The sequence below is a fragment of the Leptosomus discolor genome, chromosome 6 (genome assembly GCF_034619465.1).
Source record: "Leptosomus discolor isolate bLepDis1 chromosome 6, bLepDis1.hap2, whole genome shotgun sequence".
Taxonomy (NCBI): Eukaryota; Metazoa; Chordata; class Aves; order Leptosomiformes; family Leptosomidae; genus Leptosomus; species Leptosomus discolor.
In genome coordinates, this window is record NC_141396.1 from 5681617 (window position 1) to 5703694 (window position 22078).

The 22078-nt window shown below is 38.9% G+C and overlaps 1 protein-coding gene across 3 annotated transcripts in view; it reads left to right on the top strand.

The window, feature by feature from the left end:
- The window catches only part of ATE1 (arginyltransferase 1), an 82322-nt gene that overhangs the window by 11532 nt on the left and 48712 nt on the right, over positions 1-22078 (top strand). For 2 of the 3 annotated variants that reach the window (XM_086467245.1, XM_086467246.1), the window contains 2 exons: positions 12554-12586; positions 19853-20034. In XM_086467245.1, coding sequence (XP_086323371.1) covers positions 12554-12586; positions 19853-20034 — 215 coding nt within the window. Of the gene's footprint in view, positions 1-666; positions 796-12553; positions 12587-19852; positions 20035-22078 lie in introns of all 3 variants that reach the window. The other variant, XM_086467247.1, reaches the window with a different exon arrangement.

Consider the following 22078-nt stretch of genomic DNA (forward strand, 5'->3'; position numbering starts at 1 on the left):
TTGGCTTGAATGCTTCTGTAAGGAGGAACTAGCATGATCAGGGCCAACATGAAATTTATCACCCATACAAATTGTTGGTTTAAGGTTCACAGAAGTTGTATAAACCTTTTCAGTTTCCATTTAAGCCCTTCAAGACCTAATCTGTGCACTCCATCTAAATTACACATTGTCACTGCTTCTTGTTATGACCAGGTGGTGTGTAATAGTTAACTGTCAGACATATTCCCTCTCTCACACTATGAATAAAAAAATTAGGAGTTTGGAGGAAAAAGTAGATGTAGGAAGAACATGCAATTGCTAAACCGGGGCAATGAGTGATGTGCCATCAAAAATAATGCAGTCCAATGAAAACAAAATTTGTGGTTGATCTGTTAAATAACTCTGTCAAAAACTAGGTTGTTTAAACTGGTGCTTTGGAGCGTTGGAGTGTTGCACACAAGTTTTTATTTTTTAATGGAAGGATCAACAGTCAGTTTGAGCTCAGTGTTGGTTGTCAGGCTTTCCCCTGCAGGAGGATTTTTCTTGTTACGAAGTTTAAAGTAGAAAACTGACTTCAGAGGCTTTGAAGTGGATAGGAGGAGATCTTTCACTAGCCTTACCTTCAGAAGCATATTACCTGGTTATATGCACTCAAAATAGTATGCTTGTATTTTCCTTGCTCTGAAGGTGAGGTTAGTACCTGTCTCCTTTGAGGACCCCCAGTTCAAATCATCCTTCAACCAGTCAGCCACTTTATTTGCCAAGTATCAGATGGCTATACACAAGGATACACCTTCTGACTGTGGCGAAAATGAGGTACAGTTCACTGCATGCACCTTTATGAGAACTTTTTTTTTTTTAATGTTAAATTATGGGAAATGGTGTCTCTTAGAGTGATTCTAAATATTAAAATATTGGACTTTCCATTTGGGAGGGAAAGCATTGTGGTTTTTAGCAAGCTTCTGTTGCAGGCTTCAGCCCAGGGGAACCTGAGCTGAAGAGGGAGGGGTTATGCACCTTCATAATTAAAAAAACAATGAGTTAAGTAGAGCTGCTGTTTGTTCATGATCTGTAAAGAGGTCTGGGACTGAGATTTCCACTGGAAATGGGATGATGATATGGAAGTGCTTTTTTTAGTGGCAAAAGCATCTTCTGCTTTAAAGCTGTTTGGTACCTTTTCCGCATTTCTTCTTTATTTTTTGTGATCTTGCTTAATTTAACAGGTGAAGGTTTAAAAAAAAATCTTGGGTTTATTCACATTTCGTTGCAAAGCATATGGCTCAACTAGAACTCACCTTTGCCCTAGAAAGTGTGCAAAACTATTCCCACTGGCTGGTTGTCTGAGATTCAGTGAGAGTACAGAGCATATGAATAAAGCCTGCTTTTAACATGGTGTTTACAGGATCCTGATCCTAATCTAATACATTTAAAGGGAAAAAAAAAAAGTACTTGTGGTGTTCTAAACAAGCAGCAATTCTCCATTTCTCTGGCAGGTGGCACAACACTTTCATTAGCAGAATTAATAAAGCTGTGCCTCAGGTCTGTCATTTCTGTCTGCTGCGAATGTACGACTTCGGTATTGATCAGCTATCCAGGCAGACTTTGCTGCTCTTGAGAGCAGTGCTTGCAGAAGTGATACCTAGCAAGCTCTGGCTGCTTTCCAGGTAGAATAATGAAACCACGTAATAATTTTTTGGCTTCAGTTCAAAAGAGTGCAAGGAGAGCGTTTTTGTGAGATCTCTGTGATGCTACTGTGGAAAGCCATAAAATTTATTTCACTTTGTTTTGTGAAATAATAGGACTCATAACAATAAGTAGTAGTCTCTGCCATTTTTATAATTACTGACGTAAATTGGGTTAATTATAATAATGTAAAAATTGGGAACATGCCAAGGAAGATTGAGCTATTTACTAGATTTGTACCAGGCATTACCTGGTGTGATTAGGGACTTGGTTTGTCTGCTGTGGTGAAGGTACTTCAACCCTAATGCTTAGATATAGCATATATGCCACCATGCTTCTGCTCTGAAAGTCTTGTTGCTGCAGAGAGGGTTCCAACAACTTCATATTCTTATTTATTCTTTGTTTAGAATTATGGATTTAGTTTTTTTTAAATACAGTCATGAAGAATCAAGGGCAAAATCACGATGGCTGCTTGTGGTTCAGTTCTGAATAGCAGTTACCTCTCAGTTCCTCTCATCTCTGGGTTGGAGTGTGTGGTTGGGTTTAATCGCCCCTGGAACTTTTTTAGTCTAGGGGAAGAGGGTTATAAAGATGTGTTAAAGGTAGTTCAGGTGTCGACCACCTTGAGGTGTAGTGTCTGTCGTGAGAGTTGCTGTTGAATAGGAAGGAGATGGATTTCTGTTTATTGCTAGTGGATTTGTAGCCTCTTTTTCCTTGCCATAGGTATTTCCCTACTTTATCTTCTCTCTCTGGCGTCATGTTTGTGCAGGCTTAGTATAATATTCCCGGGGAGACATAAGCCCTTCTGTGAGGCTTCTAGTAAATGTAAAACTTGTGTCTGATGCTGATGGGTTTTAATTTAGGTCTTTCTTTAGCACTAGTAAATCACGTTGTGTGTTCACGTGACTATCTTGCTGAGAAGGTCTCCCTACTCGCAGTTGTGAGGCACTAAAGCTCTGGCAGTTCAATCGCAAGCATTTTGTATTTGATCCCTTCAGGAAGTAAACTGAAGAGTACTTTACACAAAATGTATTTTGATGTAGTTTAGTAAGTTTGGGTTTGTTTTTTTTTTTTTTTCTTTAACGCTGAATCTGTGTGGGAGGAGAACTATTTGAGTCGCTTTTAAGAACAGAAGATACCAAGTAGGGTAAAACTGATCCAAGTTATTGAAAGGAAGGGTGGAAAAATGCTATTTGAAAGACCTCAGACTTTTTCTTCTTCCTCTCTTTCAGACTCTTTAATATATCATACAGACATTATGGAGCCAAGCAGTTTTTTAAGTAATGCTAGAATGAAATTCTCTTCTGTACACAGGGCTTTTTATCAGGCTAGTAACAAGTCTGCTTTGGGCTTTAAACTGGCAAACATCCACGTTTTTGGGGGTTTTTTTTGCATCTAAAAATTAAATTTAGCTTTTAATCTGTGTAAAGTAGTATGTGTATGGTAGATGAACCTCCTTTTCAAGGACAGGGCTGCACACTTTTGTGTTTGGAAAGTTTCTGGTTTAGGAAAAGTATTTAATTTTATATTTGGCGGAATGCTTCATATTCAGAAACTTGCTTATATTTAAATTTGGAATCCAACAAAAATCGTTATGGGACGTATTAACAACTACTTTTTGGAATATATTGTTAGATGGTTGGCATTACAATATACTGTCTGCCTATATTGGCTGCTAGGCTAGTTTAATATTAACCTTATTACATTAAAAGGCAGTTTTAGGAATAGATTTAGAGTTTTGGTGGTTATTTGAAAATGACACTAATGTGTAAAGTTATAAAACAGTTCACAGTATTAACCAAAGGTATATGAACCACGAAGCAGAGTAGTGCTCAATGAGCATGAAAGGCGGCCCTCTTTTTGCACCTATGCAATGTCTGTACGTCTTTTCATCAAGATTTTATGTGAGAAAGGGGAATGGATAATTTCCAGGACTGAGAATCCGTTGAATACTTGGTACCAAAGATTTCTTTGAACTTCTGGGCACTCTGCTTGGTGCCACTTGGACACTTGTGATAGCCGATGTTTCAGCGCCCTTCAGGACAGTGAGTCTTTTGAATTTTGCTTTTTCCTCTTTACTTTCTCCTCTCTTTCTCCTGTATCTCTGAGGGAGGCTGCAGTAGCTAGACGCTAATGATAGTGTGTGTTCATTAAAAAGAATTTAATTTCAGATTTTGCTGGGGGGAGTCCTGCCATGTGATGCAGTACTGATTCCTGGCTGAGGCAATGACTTCTGTTTGTTCTAATGAAAAGCAAGGTAGAAATTTCATAGTGGAATGAACTTTTTCCAGGTCGGTGGTGGAACTTGCCTTCTCTATTGAAGCATCGTCACAATCTTCAGCGGTGCTGTCATTGCCGAGTAGAGGATTTGGTGAGGGAGAAGTATATTTTTTCTATCTGCCAGATAAATTAATATTCTAGGAACAGGTTTGAGTATCTCCTTGCTCCTGGAATTAAAACCAGTTTAGCTTGAAAGTGAAAACTTTTCACATCTGTTTTGATCTTGACATAAAAGCTACAACTAATTTCTGCATAGGCTTTTAAACTATTGATTATCTGCTTTTCTCTTAGTTCATCTGGGGTGAATTGAACTTCCCTTGGAAATCTTCTCAACCCTCTCAAAACCCTTTGGTCAGTTGCTACAGGATTTCAGCTTCAAAACTGACCGGCTTGTCTCCGTGCTTCGGAGTGCAGTCAAGTACTGGTGTTACGCAAAGTTGTTGGCACCTAAGAGTATTTACGTCAGCATGTTTTTATTGAGTTGTGTCCCGAGGAAAAACATAGCAAATGATTTTCTAATTAAAGGTTGCTTCATAATACTTGCTCTTAAATAGCGCTGTGGAAGAACCGATTTTTCAGTTTTTCTCTGTGGGAACACAAAATGTTATTAAGGTGCTATGTAAATGCGAGGTCATCTGCTGTTTTAGTAATATACGTGCTCTTTTCTTCAAAAGAGCTGTTGGAAAAAATCAGAAGAATTAGGGGGAACCTCAACAGATTATTAAGTGGTAAAGTATAAATCGCGTCTGAACGAGGTACGAAAATCGGTGTATCGCTGCCTAGTGGAGGAGTTTATCCAAGGCTACTCTTGAATTAGCCAAGTCCCTGAACTGCTCATTTTTGGAAGCTGTGAAAATGTGCGAGGGAAGAATCTGGTTTAGTGTTTGTCACATTCTATGCATTTCTTCTGGCTGCTTATGGGAGTACTGTATATGGACCTTTATCTCAGGTCCAAGATAGTAGTTGCCATGTACTGTTCCCAATATAATAGAGGTATTATTCACTAGCTTCCCACCCCAGCTCCCCAAAGTAGTGGAAGACTGTAATCATGTTTAATATGAGGATCTGTGTCTATAACATGCAAAATGCCACTAATGTAATCAGTCCCAAGGATTTATTCAACATTGCCTACAAGTTAGCTGTTTGGGGTTTTTTTTGCTGCTTGGGTGTTTGTATTTCCTTTGTGAAACAAGTCAAGCTGTAACGACAAAAATTGAAATCACAAAACCTTAGAAAGACTGAAAAAAGGAGATTTCTATGATGAACAGAGAGGAGGTACTGGTTGAGCATCCTTTCATTGAACAGGCATTGTGTCCCTGTATGATCAGTGAAAGATCAGTTGGAGCACAAATTACAGAGCTGATCAGCAGATCAAGAGTACCATAATTATGCAGCGAAATTGTGCGAATGGAGATTTGTCCATATTTTTTTCTTCACTTGTTATAAGAAATCCAATAAATCATAATACAGCTTTGTTGTAGTAATTCGTGCGCAGAGAAATAGATAAGTATGGGTTTGGGGTTTTTTTAGTAACTTTTAATAGCATTTGGTTATATTTCTGGGAGAAAATGTCTAGATTAATGTATGGAAGGATGATCTGAGAGTAAGACAGAAGAGTGAACTTCTAAAGTGTCTTGGTTAATCCCAAGTCGCAGAAATACTTTGATAATTGAATCAAGTGCTGGTGCTAGACAGTGCTAGTGGAGGCAGCTTTCTCTGCAGATATACTGCTGTCTGTTATTCTGGTTTTGCCTCAGAAACCAGACGAGACTATGAGAGTGACCAGGTAGTCTTTTATGCTTTAGCTTTGTAGAATTACAGCACAAAAATCTGAAAACAAGGTAGAAACAGAATAGGAAGAAACAAGATAGTAACTAGATTAGGGGCATAGGCTGGCTCTTCAGATGAGAACATTGGATTTAAGGAAGCTGGGTAATAGATCTGGCTTGTCTTCTGCTTCGCCGAGATCAATCCATACCTGCCAACGTTTTAACTCTTGCTCAACAGCAAAAATGCCCGTGTTTCTGGGTAAGAAATGCAGGGAGGGCTTTGCAGAATACGGATCATCTGGAAGATGCTATGATCCAGCTCTACCCCAGCTTCAGGATGATTAACAAAGTATGTGGAAATGTATATGTAAATGTTTCAGAACTTTTTGCCACCTACTTATCTTTTGTGTTTTATATGAAGTATCAGAATGTATTTCTTGGTATTTAAATGATAGATACAGATGTGGGGCTGTGTAGCTCTGCAGGGAAAGATTTTAAATTAAATGAATGCAGTGAAAACCTTTCTTCTTGGCCCTTTCATCCCAAGAAGGAATTTTTTTGATCCCAGCGATGTAGTCAATGGCTAATTTGGATAGAATAGGGGATATCTCTAGCGGTTGTTCTTAACGAACTACCACCTTGCCAGAGGCATTGCATTTCTGACCCAATGTTGTCTTTTTATGAAATGCTTCTTGAAGTCAGTTATAGAAGCTGTCAGCGTATTTTATAGACACACACATAAGTATCTAAAAGCTCTCAGCTAGTTTAGTTCTTTAGCTGTAATCAACTGTTGTGCTGAAAACATCACTGCCTGTCATTTCAAACTGAGTTTTACATATATTGTCATGTAAAAATTTGAAATTAAACATTTTTTTTCTTCCTGCTTCTTCTGTAGTGAACTTAATGATTGATCTGGATGGTCTAAAACACTGATACCATACACCTAGTCCATTAATGTGATTTTTAGGCTTTAAGTCCTTTTACAGTAGTCTTTGTCGTTAAGGAACACGGCTGAAGTGTAACTGAAACAAGCTATGTGGCAGCCACACAAGTTAGAAAATATTTCCATAAAAGATCATAAAAATTCTACAGTAGTTTCCAGAAAGAGCAAGAGTGAACAGTTTATTGCTGTTTAGACCTTCTGAAGCGTATTTAACTTTTCATGAGTGTTTTATAATGACAAACTTGTAGAAAAATAGTATGGGCCTCCATTCCCCCTGCAAAGCTAGCTGGACACTCTGCTTCGTGCTTAACTAAATATTTGTCTTGGAAGAAAAGAATTTCACAACACACAAAAGATAGACTGTTTGAAAAGGTGCAAAAAATTACTGAAATAGCTATAGTGTGGGGTTTTTTTTTTCTTTCCCAGGTTTTTTTAATTGCCTCCCAAAAATCCACTCGAACTAATATAGAAATCTGAGTGAGTATTCTGGGAAATGCCAAGGAGCAGGTTCTGATCAATTCGAAAGCTGATATCAGCAGCCAGTTGCAAACTTTTGGGTCCTTCTAACTTAGTTTCCTCTTTCTTTTCTTTTTTTTTTTTTTTTTTTTTTTTTAATTTTCTACTGAGAGAATGCTTAAAAAATCAATAGCCTTTGTGGTTATTTTAACCTGTAGCCTGCCCTGGCAGCTGTAGGCTCTTGTAACTCTCTTGAATCAGTCATTGTATCATTTCAGTTAACGGCAGCGCTAAATCTGTTGATCGGCTCTTTTGTGGTCAGTTGCTGCCACGGCAGAACTTCTCACTGCAATGAGCTTCAGTTTCAGATCCCTGATATTCCCAGTTTACAAGACTTACAACTAGTACTTCTGTATCAGCCTGATTCCTTCTGCTTACTTGTGTGGCCCTTGTGATTGTAATGCCATGGATTCATGGGTTTTGTTCTTGAAAAGCCTTCAAGAGCCAAAGAATTCAGGCATCCAGACAATTAAGTAACTTGTCCATAGTCATATCTTTTTCAGTTCAGATTCTTTTTTGCAGTTAACATTGTTTTTCCTGATTTTAACACTGTTTTCTGTGTAAATCCATATAAAATAAAATAAAAAACCCCTCTGCTGTAAGACTGACAAAATTCCATTCTTTTGAGTTAATTCTGAGCAGACAAAGCCACAGTGACTTTTGTTGCTCCATAAGGAAATTGAAATTGTAGTTCTGAAACGTACGTTCTGTTCCATCAGCAATTACTTCTGTTTTATTGGCCTGATTCTTGTCCTGAAAACTACATTTAAGACATGCATTTAAAGTTTAAATCCCTCTTTCCTTATGTACTATGTTTTGAAGGCTCTTTCTTCAACTTCGGGTCTGTGGATATCTCTGAAACTATTCTGTTAGCATTCCTTTATTGTTCTAAGTCACTGTTGAAAAGGCTAAACAGAGCCAGCCCCGGAATAAGTCTTTGATTCCTCTGCTAACTTAGCTCTAGTGTATTGCCTGCTTCAGGAATAGCAAGGATAGCTTGGCACTATCTTTCCTTGTAAACATGCTACTTTTTATCCCATTTTCCCGTTTTTTACAGTAAGTTACGGAATTTTGTTCATTTCCCAGCTTAATTTCAGTCTGTTTTCCTAGATAGTTGAGTGGGGGTTTTTTTGTGGGTTTTTTTTTTTTTTTAGTGGGGTCATTTGACAGCTCCTTCTAGGATTACTGAAAGTTTGACACTTTTTTTTACTGTTTGTTTTTTACTTTTTTCATGCCACAACTTTATGGTTAATACCAATTCTCGTCTGTTTTGGCTAGAGATTATTTCAATTAAAACATGGCAGCGCAATGCACAAAATAAATCCTGACACATTTCCTATGACAAAGTGTGCTTATGGCTATGGACTAAGTTCTTTACAAAGTAAACTCCCTTAGAAACGGTTTTTGTTGATGAACAAGGAAGAGTTAATATTTGAGACCAAAAACCTACCTTGAACCTGTAAGAACTGTCAATGTCTTGAAAGTAATAGAGCTCAAGAAGGGGACGTGGCTCCTGCACACTCATGAAGGGTTTGCGTGAAGCCAAGAGGAGCTGGGTCAAACAGGGAAAGAGTTTGACCTGGAAAGGAGCTTCTAGAGAAGAAAAACCCAATTTTAACTCTTTGTTTCCCTGCATATCTGAAATACATGAAGGTTGTCCTGCTTGAGAAGGAAATCTCTTTATAAAATGAATGTGTAAGGAAGATGCCAGGAGCCGTCAGGAAGGAATGCCATCCTTTTGCGGCTCATTTCTGGTAGTGAGTACGCTCAGTTTTGTTTGGCCACTTCGATTTCCCAAAGTGGGGAAGCATTCATTCTGTTGGCCTTGGAAACTGGGGAGGGAAGAGAGAATAAACTCGCTTGATGCACATGGAGGTTATACATTGGAACTGCAGGTTGCATGACTTGTCTACTGTATGGAAACTCATTGGGGTTTATTATGAGCCTGGCGCCTTTATGAAGAACATACCCAAAAATAAACAGCACCCTTGGTTTATTTAATCCTGTTCAGAGATTAGATTAAAAGAAAAAGAAAAGAGACCTAAATCCCATATCCATGCCTCACCTCTCCTTTACTCAAAGGAAAAGGGCAAATACTCAGGTTTTTTGCGACAGTGAATTGTGAATCTGAGCAAACTCTTACACGGTCAAAAGGAAGATTCTAAACGAATGCCTTTCTGTGATGTCTTCGCACCGAAGGTCTCAGATGGTTTTACAGTTACTGGTGATGATGGCTCAAGGCTGTGTTTTCCTGAGAAGGCTATGATGTCATTGTGTGCCACCAGTAACCCTCGCTTTCAGAAAGTTACTGAACTACCGGGTTGAACCCACTCGGTTTTAGCATCCAAAGCATCTGAATATCTTCCCCCACCTGTAAAAGGAAGCAGGTGTTAACGCTCTAGTTTTATTACAGCTTTTTAAAGCTGTGCACATGCTTTTGGTTGAGCAAGTAGCTCTGAGTTGAACCAAACCTTTTATTTTTCTGCCTTTTTCCCGCCTTTGATTTAATTCTCAGTGACGGGTTCCTCTCTTAGTACTATTAACTATGTTTGAACTTATTTCCCATTGTTCTGTTGGTTCTTCCTGGCAATCGTAATTAGTATGCACTGAAGTAAAAATGTTGGTGTTCACGTATATTATATAGTTTTTAAAAGACTAGAGTTTATGTAATCAGTTTGAAATTAAAATTAGAAAAGCATGACTTTCAGAAAGGAATTTTAACGGTGCTTGTGTGAGAAATTGAGTTGTTTTCATGCAACATCGGCTTTTGACTATACTTCTTTTGTGGTTTCTTGAATCATTTTTGGATTGTATTCGTAATAATCTTGCAGTATTAAATGAGTTTGTTAATTTAGAAACTGAATTGTACGTTTACTTCAGTTTAAATAAGTATGTAGACTAGATATATTCCTAGGTTATGATCAAGGTGCTGTGGATTTGGGGGTGGGAGGGGAGAGTAGGAGTTGAGAAGACGACAACAGAGGTCAGAGGATCTAAAATATTTCTTAAATTCTCCAGCTCTGTGTGTCAATTAAATTCCTCCTTAAAAAAATCCAACACACCCACAACAAAAAAACTGTTGGGGTTTTGGGTAACTGTTTCTTAATTGACTTCTAGAGAAGATCCACAGTCTTCTGAATTTTTCTGGGACATGATTAAGAAATTTGTCTAACCTGAGAACTTTAGCAAGTATCAAAAGTTGAAATAATAAGTAACAAGACTTGCAATGTTGTTTTGTGGTTTGTTTTTTTTTTCCCCTGTAAGACTGTGATACAAATTCAAGTGCAGTTAAGAATGTTTTTTCTAGCCAGCAGTATAGATAGTTGTAATGATATATGCTCCATAGCATGCAGCAGTTATAGTCAGGTACACTTAGAAGTCCCCCCTCACCCCCAAAGCCAAGGGATTGTATAGCAGAGCCTGTAGAATGGATAAAACTATTTGAAAAGTGTCTTTGGCTCAGTTTTCTCACCCATAGGATTTAACTTGCACTATAAAGCTAAAGTTACAGATTAAGAACTATTGGGGGTCTTCTGACATGAAAATTAATAACACATGGTTGATTTTTTCTGAAGCCTGCACTTTCTAAAGTCGCTGGCTGTAAGGACTGATGCACTCGCAGTGTAGGAATTTGTAACTGTTCCTTTTTTATGGGAACATAACTAATAATTCAAATTTTGAATTACTTTTTTTTTTCTCTTTAAGTATTATGTGGGGATTTTTCCCCTTGTTCTCTCTCCCTATCTATGAAATCAGTTAAAATTCTAGCGTTTAATGAAGATATTTCAGTCATTCATTTTTCCAAACTCTTGAGTAATTTAGAGTGGTAGTGTCTAGATCTGAAATGGTTAATTATAGGAAATGCACGGTCCCCTGTCTTCACCAGCACCTTCTAGAAATTCAGTGTTCTTCTGTGAAGTCTGTGTCTGGAGGTTTACTGTTCATCTGTAGATCAGCTACTGCTAAGTGTTTGAGGGGGAAAAGTCTGAAACACGACTTCTGCAAAGTCTTGGTTCTTTTAGCACCAAGAGAGGCAGTTTCTGAGAGACGCAGTCTTAGAGAAGGTTGAGGTTGTGTTTACTTTGAGCTACAAGGAGAATGGCCCAATTAATGTTTGCAGATGGATATATGTATCTACCAGAGGCTGTGGTTTTATTTCTAAAATCTGCTTTATAGCAACTTCTGAAGAAAAGAGAAAGTTTTAATTGCTTAGGCTGTATATGGAACTCCACCCTAAGTCAGCAATTTACAATATTGTCACTTTTTATTGTTCCCTTCCTCTCTTCTTCTTTCCTGGTAAAAATGGGATAACTGACAAGTAACCAACCCATTTTTTGTATTCCTCTTTAAATAGAATAATCTCCTTGAGTTGATCTCAGAAATTCATTGAATTCTGACAACAAAATCTTGACAACAATCAGGTTTTTGTAGGTGTCCAGGTATATTCTTTTTATCAAACTTTTAATTAAAAGATCCTCTTTACCATTACTTTGCAGTTTGGGAACTGCTGACTTATTAAATCATCCGGCTATTACAAGAGGAGGAGTTAAGCCATGTAACATGTAGTAGCTTTTTAACAAAGGAGTGTTTTAGAGTTAAATACATACCGGAGCTTTGTAACGTGTTTAGTGTGGAATCCATCAATAAAGAAGTACTTGCATCAAATAAGTAAATGACAGGAAATAAATAACTATTAGATTTTATTACTCTTAGAATCTTGAACAAGCACCAGGTCATTAAAACTTTGCCTTTGTGGTTGATTACCTGCAGCACATCAGTTTGTATTGAGTCAAGAATTGAGGTTTGACAATATTTGCACTTTCAGGAAGTTGATTTTTTTTTTTCTTTCTCCTTTTCTTCTTAGTTGTCTTTAGACTTCAGATGGGCTTGGTTATGATTTTGCATGTAAATAGATGTAATCGGTTTATGTTAAGAGATACGAGGGCCCTAACCCCCTTGCTTTCACCAAAAAGAATGGGTACCAATGGACTGGTAGGAAAAACTCACTCTTGCAGTCGCAGAGAAGGGTAACATGTAATTTAAAATAAAGGACCCCAGAAACAGACCTGTATTGTAAGGCGATAATTCTCTTAAATCATGTAAAAAAAAATAACCTTATATTTCATAGAAAGGGAGTACTTTGGATAGTTAATTATTATATGTATTAGTACTTCTAAACAAAGTAGAACATGGGGGTTTGTTTATGGAAATTTTATTTTAACTCTTCAAATGCGATGGTGTCTTTCAGATCCATGGTTTTGAAAGAGTATATTTGACCGTTAATATATCCTAAAGTGCTGCTAATATTTTTCTTCTTTTTTTACTTTGCATATTTGGACTGTCTTCTTGGGCACATATTTCTGATGAATCTACCTCCATGCAGTTCACACGATTCCTCTGTGATTCTCCTCTGGAGGTATGTATTTGTTCTAGATGGAAGTTTTGAAATGAATGTATTCCTTCCTCTCCACTCTGTAGACAGCAAACCGTTATGGTATAGGTGGTATAGATGGGTGTCACAGTATTTGTCTCACCACCGACTGGTGAGCACTGTGTTTTCAAAGGAGCCTGAGGACTCCTTGGCTGGGTAACAAGCTGGATAATAAGCTGCCGCTGAATTTCACGTCGCTGCATTAAGAGACAGTAGCAGAAAGTGCTGTGTCTTTTCTGTTCTTGATTTATTTCTGTGAAAGAAAAGAATGTGTTACTAAATAACTTGCTAAACTTGTATTTGACTACAATCTGAGTTAAAAGTTTGGGGGAAATGCTGCTGCTTCATTTCAAGTAAGCAAACTGCTACGGATTTCTCTCACTGTCTGTCTTGTTAGTCTTAAAGAGTTAAGTACCGCGTGACTGTAATGAAATTGTCAGGTTATAGTAATTACGCTGGTAATTTGATATGTCGCAGTTTGAATGGATCCATGTGTGGAGAGTTTGTTGCTTTTCTCCACTGAGTCCACTGGCCTTTACATTCCTGAAAGCTGAAGAGTAATAGAGCTCATTAGACTTTATAGGAAAAGGGCTTTTATCACCTCGTCAACTCAGGCAGCAGACTGCCATTATATTCTTAATTTTGTGTGGCTACGTAGATGTTGATGCACACTTCCCTGCCAGGTTTATACCAGTATTGTTTCTTACAGACACTTTTTATTGACGTTTTGAAGCTTGAATTGAATTTTGTGTGGCACCACTACAGATGTCTTCAATTAGATGAAGTTAAATAAAAGGGGTTGTATATCAGAGGCCAAGGGATTCTTGAAATTCTTTATTCTGAAACAGTTGCCACAAGCAAATCTAGTAGTCTGTAGTCTGTTTACTCTTTTGAACAAAAATAATTTCGAGTAATATTTAAAGCTTACATGATTTCCATTTGTAATTTTTTGAATTTTTAATATTGCTATTAGTTGTAAATAGAATGAAAATTCAAGCTCTTCCTGTCTTTTTTTTATGTCCTCGTTTTATTATTCTGCTTGGTTTCTGTTTTGGCTATGGGTTCTGGCACAAAAAGGAATAGTTGAAAGAAATGATTCAGTATGCAATAGCAGAAAACTAGGCAATTTTCTCGCAGTAAACAGGATAATATAGAGAGAACTGTTTGGGTGGGTTTTTATTCATCCTTTCCTCTTAGAAGCTACATTTAAACAGTGGCCACCTCACATATGCAAATAGTACCTTGTTCGGAGAGGGACGGTTATAATGGTTCAGTTCAGGAGAACGGCGTGCAGGAGTCTCAGCCGAAAACCAGCGTGGCCGGGTGCCCTGTTGTTGCTGAGGTGAGACTGTTTATGGCAGAAGGGCGCTGGGGAAATCTGGGCTGCTCGGGGTGATTCCTAGTTTTTGGTGCTCAGTGAGTTAGGGGGGTGTTCTGGGCCAGTGGTGGTACTGGGGTCACTAATCATCGTCTCTACCTTTGTCCTTCCCGAGTTGTTCCACGTCACCTCGGTACGGCGGTTGGAACGTGCCTCAGCACTCGCGTGCGCCGTGGCGTTACACAGCCGAAGGATGATTTTGTGTTGTTTTGTTTTCAAATCCTTCTCTAATTGCTCTTTAGTCTTTTTCCGTCTGGACTGATGCTAAGCATTAAATTGATGATTTCATAAAACTGCTCTCAAAAGCATCTTTTTGGGAGAATTGCTAATGTATACCCATTGTTTTGCGTGTGCATATAGCGGTATTTTTTCCCTCATGCATTTATGTTCCATGGATTTATGAACTCTTCATGTTTCTTCCACCACTTTAACCACTTGGTACTGTGAGGTCTTTCTGTAGTTGTTTTCACTCAGTTCTTGTTTAACCATCCTGAATACTTTTAAATCATCAACTCAGTTTGCTGCAATGTTGTTCAGTCCTCAGTGATTCACCTGCCTGTAGGGAGAACAGAATAGGTCCAGCACAATGGAGAGTGAGCTGCTTTCCGTTATGTAAATGATTTTTGTTCTCGCTTTGTTTCCTATTATCCATGCTGAGATGCTTTTGAATTCTACAGAACTGATAGATGTTCGTGAGTCTAAATCTTTGGTCTTTGAAAAGCACGTCAGCTTCTGCTCTGCATTATTTTCTTTATTGATATGTGTTAATTTTGGGGAGATCTAATAACGAATGATACCGTTACAGGTCTGTAATTCCCAGGTTCTTCTGTAGAATGTCCTATTTTAGTCACGGTTGATGCACTTCTTGGGACTAAATCAAAACTCATTTCATTTAGAGATCTTGGCAAATTGTGTGGGGTTTTTTTTTTATTATAGTGGTGTAGACGTCACCATGATGTCGATGTGGTGATACTCGAAGTCTCTTGCTGCTGAAGTCTCATGTACCTTCCCAACTTCACTAATCTTTTTAGCATTTTAAGCTTACTATCCCTGTTCTGATTAAACAGTTGACAGCATAGCTCAAATACTGTGTTTTTCCAGTATGGTACAGAAGTTAGCTCTGTAGACAGTGTCTTATGTTTTGATGCAGCGAGTTGATTGACTTTGTTTTGATACGGAATCACAGAATTGGTCAGGTGGGAAGCGACCTCTTGAGATCACCTAGTCCAATCCCCCTGCTCCAGCAGTCCAGGACCGTGGGTCTTGAATATCTCCAAGGATGGAGACCCCACAGGCTCTCTGGCCAGCCTGTCCCATTGTTTGACCACCTTCTCAGATAGAACCTGTTTCCTTCTGTTCAGATGGAATTTCATGTGTTTTTAATTTGCACGTATTGCCCCTTGTCCTGTCAGCGATAACTACTGGGAAGATTCTGGCTCCCTTATCTTCATTCCCTCTGTCTTGGTTTGAAAAGACAGGTGTCTGTGGAGGAAGGCAGGAGCCTCCCTTGAAATGGAAAGTGCAACCCCCTTCCCTCCAAATTATTATAATTTTGAAATTAACAGGCCTTCAGGCAAAGATATGGGGAATAGGAATAACAGTTCTTTACTAACATATATATATATAACACAAGGCAGGGAAAACCAAACAACCCACTGGTTTACACTGACAGAGTCAGAAATACAACCTGACACCCTGTTAGGGTGGCAGTAGCAGTCCGATAAGATGCTGGCTGCAGTCCTCCTGAAGCGATGGATGTAGTTCTGTGGAAGCAGCGATCAGGTAAAAGAGTCTGGTCTTCCTCCGAAGGTCCAGTGGTCGGCAGGTAGCTCTTGTCCTCTGGAACTCCAGTGGGGGGAAAAGCTCCTCTGGGAATCCAGTGGAAGAAGGCTGCTAGGGTGTTCAAAATCTCCGTTTTTATTTGGCATGGACTGCTTGGCTCCTTCCTCCCCCCCTCCCCGGGCGGAGCATCTCACAATGGGATGGGGAGTCGTGAGGCAGTTCCTTGATGGGCCATTAACAGGAGATAGCCCAGGAGCGAGTTACCGATGGGTCAGGCGATAAGGCCTTGTTGTGCCCAGTAACAGGAGATAGTCCAGAGGGGGGAGGCAGGGAGCACCGCCCCACCTGGTCTCAACAGCTCCTGAAGATGGTCATAGAATTTTTTATTTTTTTTTTTTTTCCTTTTGGCACATTTTACACTGTAACCCAGGACACCCTCCCATCAGGTATTTCTACATATTGATAAAACCTCCCCATGTTATCTGTTCTTGAGGCTGAAGAGTCCCAGCTTTCTCAGGCTCATCTGGTACAGCAGATGCTTGAGCCCCTTGACCATCTTTGTGGCCCTTACGGACTTGCCTCAGTAAGTGTGTATTTTTGTTGTACTGGGGAGCCCAGCACCGAACCCAGCACCGCCGATGCAGCCTCAGCCGTGCTGAGCAGAGAGGAAAGCTCACCTCCCTGGCCCTGCTGGCACCGCTCTGCCTGCTGCAGCCCTGGTTGCTGTTGGCCTTTTTTACGGCGAGGGTGCGTTCCTGGCTTTCTTTAATGGGAACATGCAGTGCTACCTGTGCTGACACAGCCTGTATTTGTAGGCTGCTTTCACAGCGACTCCACTAATCCCTAATGAAAGGAGGACGTAGTACTGGAAAGGAAATCTGTTGCTAACCAAGAGATAGAAATCTGCCATATGGTAGGTTGTGCGTGTGTGTGTGCCTTTGGGAAAGGAACTGCTGGAATTAATCACTTCACTTATTCGTCAAATAATTTTCCACTGGAGTGTAGAAGTCAAGGGTTTCCTGGCTTTATTTTTTTTCTTTGTGTAAGGGATAGCATGGATTTCATATCTTCCTCCTCCCTTCATCCACAGCAGAGGGTAAAATGGAAAAGTTCAAAATAGGAAATTTCATGAAACCTTCCAGAGAAAAACAATCCTGCAGTTAGTATGGTCAGGACCCAGTTTTGTGCCTTCTGCAGTTGCTCACTGGTCTGGCATGTGGGTTAACAGGTGCAATTTCCATAATAATAGTAATAATAATAAAGTAGTGAAACATTTCTTAAAAGTAAAGAGAAAGACCAATGTGCTTTGAAGAAAATTGAGCACTCTCACCGTCATTGAAGTTCAATTATAAGCTGTTATTACATTGAGGTGTACTAATTGGGGCAATGTGTAACATCAGTTGCTATTAAATATTTAAATTTTAATAATGCATTATAAAATATAAGCAATCAGATGTGTTCATGGAATCATTAGCTAGCAGAATATGAAGACAGGTGGAATTAACCTGTGATGGAATATATTGTATTTTTCTCTGAATTATAGTCTAAACATTGGAGAGAAAATGATGTTTTAATTTTTGTCCTGGATTTAGTCCTTATGTTTTCGATCGTTTCAGTATAATCAGATTATAATAATTAATTCAATTGAAGTTAAAGTATAAATTGTTAAATTTAAATAAATTGGTCCCTCTGGATTGATTCCGGGCTAAGGTATAGTTTCGGGTAGATAAGGTAAGCCCTTTCTTGTGGGGCTTGCTTACCTGATGTCACTGGTCTATTTTACATCACCTTTGACACACACGGTCCCGGGTGGGCATGCCAGTAGTGTGAAATGGTATAACCTGCTTCAGGAAAATGTTTCATATGCTAGACCTGTTTCATGTCAAAGTGCCTGGATGCTGCATGAGAAATCAAGTTAAAGGAGCCAAGTATTCACTGAGATATTGGAGAAAACGTAACACTGACAAGCGTTACAAAGGATTACATTATATGAAGACTTTTGAAGGAGGCAGAAAATGTTACTCTCTTAAAAAATGTTATTTGCTTAATGTAATGGAGATCCCTGGACATTTTGCCTGAAATCAGTGCTGTGCTTATTATGTTTGTTACAGAACACAGCCTCTTTTATGCTCGTGACGTTTCATTGTAATTGCGTTAGTGAGATAACTGTAGTTCATACTTTACTAGAAGTTCCTAACTGGTGCTGGTTTGCAGAGGTCTGGTGACCGAACCTGTGCGATGCCACTCGGAGGTTTGGGGTCACACACAGACACAGCGTTTGTTTAACCTCAGAGGACTTTGCTTTGAGCGAAAATCTTTTCCATGTTGGCTTAGACTATCTTTTTCAACGTTCATTAAATCCTGTATGATGAGTTTTTGACAAAGAAAGAAAATCTGTTTTAACTGAAACTTATTTAAGCAAGTCTGTGTTACATTACCAATTGCATTTCCCCTTGGCTTGCAGGAGATGATTCGGGTTTTTTCTGTCACTGGCTGCACCTTGGTAGCTGAGAACTTAACCTGTGCCGAGAAATCCTTAGAGAAAATCTCTTACTTGACTGTGTCCCAGCTTAAAAGTTTTACTACTGACCGTGTGATTTCATTTGGCTCTACTGGAAAGCTGAGGCTATTGTATGAAACTGTGACTGTTGAATAAGTAGGCTTTACCTGAATGAGAAGAAACCCAGTTTAATATGCTAGTATCCGAGTCTAGTATCCTTGTATACTGCAGATTGAGCTCTCAAATGTTTGATTGTTTCACTTTTACGGTATCTGTAGCTCCAGGTCTAGTTTTATGCTATGAAACTATATAAAAATGCAAATGTTTTAAGATATGGCCTTTGTTTTGGGACTTAGTGCTTGGGTAAGACAGTTGAAATGATTTTTATTCACGTGATTGATTTCTTTTGACACATCTGGTACCGATTAGAATAACTTCTACTGCCCATCGTCTCTTCAGTCTGCGCTACTGTATCAAAATACTTGATTAAACCCACCTTCTGTTGTTGTAATGCAAAACAGTTGGTAATAGTAGGCAATATTGTCAGATTTATTGAGTGAGAAGCAGCTTTCTGAAGATCTGGCAATGCAGTGAAAAACATGACTAGATGGATAATTAAGTTGAACACAGTGGAATTCAGGATTAAAGTAGACTTGACGTGGGAGAAAATGGCATGCCAAAGTTGGTTGTGTAATACAGTTTAAATTAGGAGATCATTTTCTTCTTTATTTGAAGCATCAGTTTCTGGCTCTAGGTGCTTTACCCTGTCTGGAGACATACTTCACTGCACATCCAAAACCGCAGCGCACAACAATAGCGAGTTCCTTAGTGTTTTTGCAGAAGATACTCTGATGCGGGCTGACAAAGCTGTTCCACAGATTTTGTTGCAACACAGAGTTTCAGGTTCTTAGATAAAAGGTGTTTTGTTGGTCATGAAGAGTAAACCTTATAAAGAGCAAAGCTCACAGAAAAAGTAAGTTGTTCAGTTCTTTTTATAAATGATCTTCTCAAGCGACTGTAGCGGCCACTCTAAGAAGCTGAGTTTCTGTGGCCAGAGTGCTTCCAGGACTTGAGGGCATGGCGGAGAGAAACTGTAGGGTCCTTGCTGTGAGAGGAGGTGTTGGAGGAACCAGGCAGTCACAGCTTTGGGAATTGCCAGCGTCGTGAGATGTCTGCATTTCACCTTTCTGCCTTTGGGCTTCGTCTCTTGTTGAAAAGCAAGTAGGTCAAATTAAAGAGCATCTGCAGAATTTATTTCCATATAATAGTGCATTAATAACTTGATGAATCACGTTGTTTTATCACATCAGTACTGTGAGTGCTAGATGGTAGAGGCTGTTTGCAGATTCGTGTTTGGGATGTGTGGTGTGTAGAGTTTACTGATCATGAGTACAGCAAAGGTCACAAATGATACAGTGGATGAATGTTGTTTTCCCTGCTTCTCAAATTCCTTTTTTTCCTTTTCCTAAACACAGAGAGCAGGAGCCATTTCTCACAGTGTTTACTTTTGTGTTAAAGCTCTTTCTAAAATTGTTTTTATACTGTAAGTCTACCTGTGAGACACTTACATGCCTCGTTTGTTTTTGCTTAGGCAGAGAACGCACCAAATGGACCAGAATGTGGCTATGGTTCTTTCCACCAGCAGTATTGGCTGGATGGGAAGATAATTGCTGTCGGTGTAATTGATATCCTGCCCTACTGCGTGTCCTCTGTCTATCTGTACTATGATCCAGACTATTCTTTCTTATCTTTGGGAGTCTACTCTGCATTACGGTAAGAGGACATTTTTGTTATCTGCTTAGATGTAATGGTAAGAATTGATACCTGTTATTAAACTTGAGCTTTTATTTCCAGTCTAAACATACACTGGTAATACTATCTCTAGCAAAGTATTTGTGGTTTGTTTTTTTTAGTGGTTTTTTTCTTTTCTAATTCTCTACAGTTGGTTGCAATCCAAATAAATTTTTAATTGTCATCCTTAAATAGGGTGTATCTTTCTAGTTAGCTAAATACTTGTAAAGATTAAAAAAACACTCAGAAATGAAATACCTAGTTTTTACTGCCCCTGAAAATAATTTAGTATCGCTTGGTTTCAGCAGGAAAAGCCCATTTTTTGTTTGAATAGAAATAATTTTTCCTTTGACCTTTTTCTTAGCCCAGTCACCAAATGAAATTAATCACTTTTATAGTTCTATGCACATTGAGCTCATAAATAAGAGTACCTAAAAACCTTTGTCTTCTGAATTAGTAGTCTCCTGCTGTACTTCCACTAAGTTTATTTTTCAGGTATGTTAATCTCATTATCTTTGCCTTTAGAAAGCCTGATGGAGAGAGTAATCCTATGAATTTTAAAGCCTTAAATTAACTATCAACCTAGTCTTGCAAAACAGTAGGAATAGTGAGTAATGCTTTTCACTGTGAGTAAGACTTGTGTGCTAAATTGGCAGTTACTGGTTTTCTGCCATAAGCAATTTTATGATTCCATTTTTATTGTAAGGAAAAAAACCCTAAATGAGTGGAAATATTTGTGCATCTCAATTTTTTTTTTTTCTTCACTTTTTTGCTTCTCTGTTTACATGAAGTAAGCTGGTTACAGACGTGGCGTTCCAGGGAGCTTCTCATGAAGCAGCTGGGTTTGAGCCTTGTGCCAGACATGTCCACTTTCAAGTTTCCCTGGGTCTGAGAAGCTCTAGCAAAAGTCTTTAGCTGTTGAGATTTGCACTACTCCCTTTCAGGTGCGAAAGAAGCACTAGAATTGGGAGATGCAGCTTTCTTCTTTCTCCAAGGCATCCTTCTCTATAGATGGAGCTTCTTAGCTGTTGTTTAGTGTCTTCAGTGTTTGTCTCGGAAGTCTAGTCACTAAATAACATAAGTTGTTTAGATTTTGGTTAGGATCTTTTGATTTCCTAAGAATATATATTTTTTTTAATTCTTCATTTGGTTGTATGTGGTAGATTTTGTGATTTCTGAATGATCCTTACACAAGTTGTTCAAATGACCCTTCAAATGTCAAAGGGTTTTTCCCACAGAAGTTCACTGTTAAGTTTCTGACATCAGTCTAACGGTTCATTGTTGCTGAAATGAAGTGCTGCAGTCACTCTGCTCCATCTCTGCGATATCCTGGGCTTCTAGCAACCATATTTTCAGCCAGTTTAATTTACTGAGCAGAAGACTGTTTGCTTTAGCAACCCGGTTAGTGAGCTGAGTTGGCTCAGCGAAGAACCCATTAACACCAGAGCTGGAGCATGAGTTGTGATGGAGCCACAATGTGCAGCTGAGGATGGCTAGGGAGCAAAGAGAGCAGGACCTCGTCCTACTCTGTGGTAAGCTCTTAGATTGGTGAAGTCCTAAAGTGCAGTTTCTCCAAGTATGTCACCTTTAATAAGAGCTGATAACATTGCCTTCGTGTTGGCTCTCCCCACCTTGTCTGGAGTGGTCCTTTACGAAGGAGAGACATAGAATGATAGAATTTAGGTCAGAAGGGACCTCTGGATGTCATCTGGTCCAGTTCCAGCACAAGTCAGGGCTAACTTCAAAGTTGTCGTGAGCATTAATGTCGCTGTTGCTGTGCTGTCTCCAGTGGTCGTCTATATCTAAAAGAGTTTGAATTGCCATTTTTCTGAGGCATTTGGTGGCACTGGCCATTTTATGAAATTAATCAGGATGAACAAATGTAGAAAAAGTTGTTGGAACTCCTGTGAGTTCCCTCTATTGGTGGTCTAGATTTTTTAGAAGTATTTTATTACATATACTAGATACTTGAAATTAGGCTGATTATTATTTCTTTCTGTGCAAAGTGAGCATATAACAAAATACT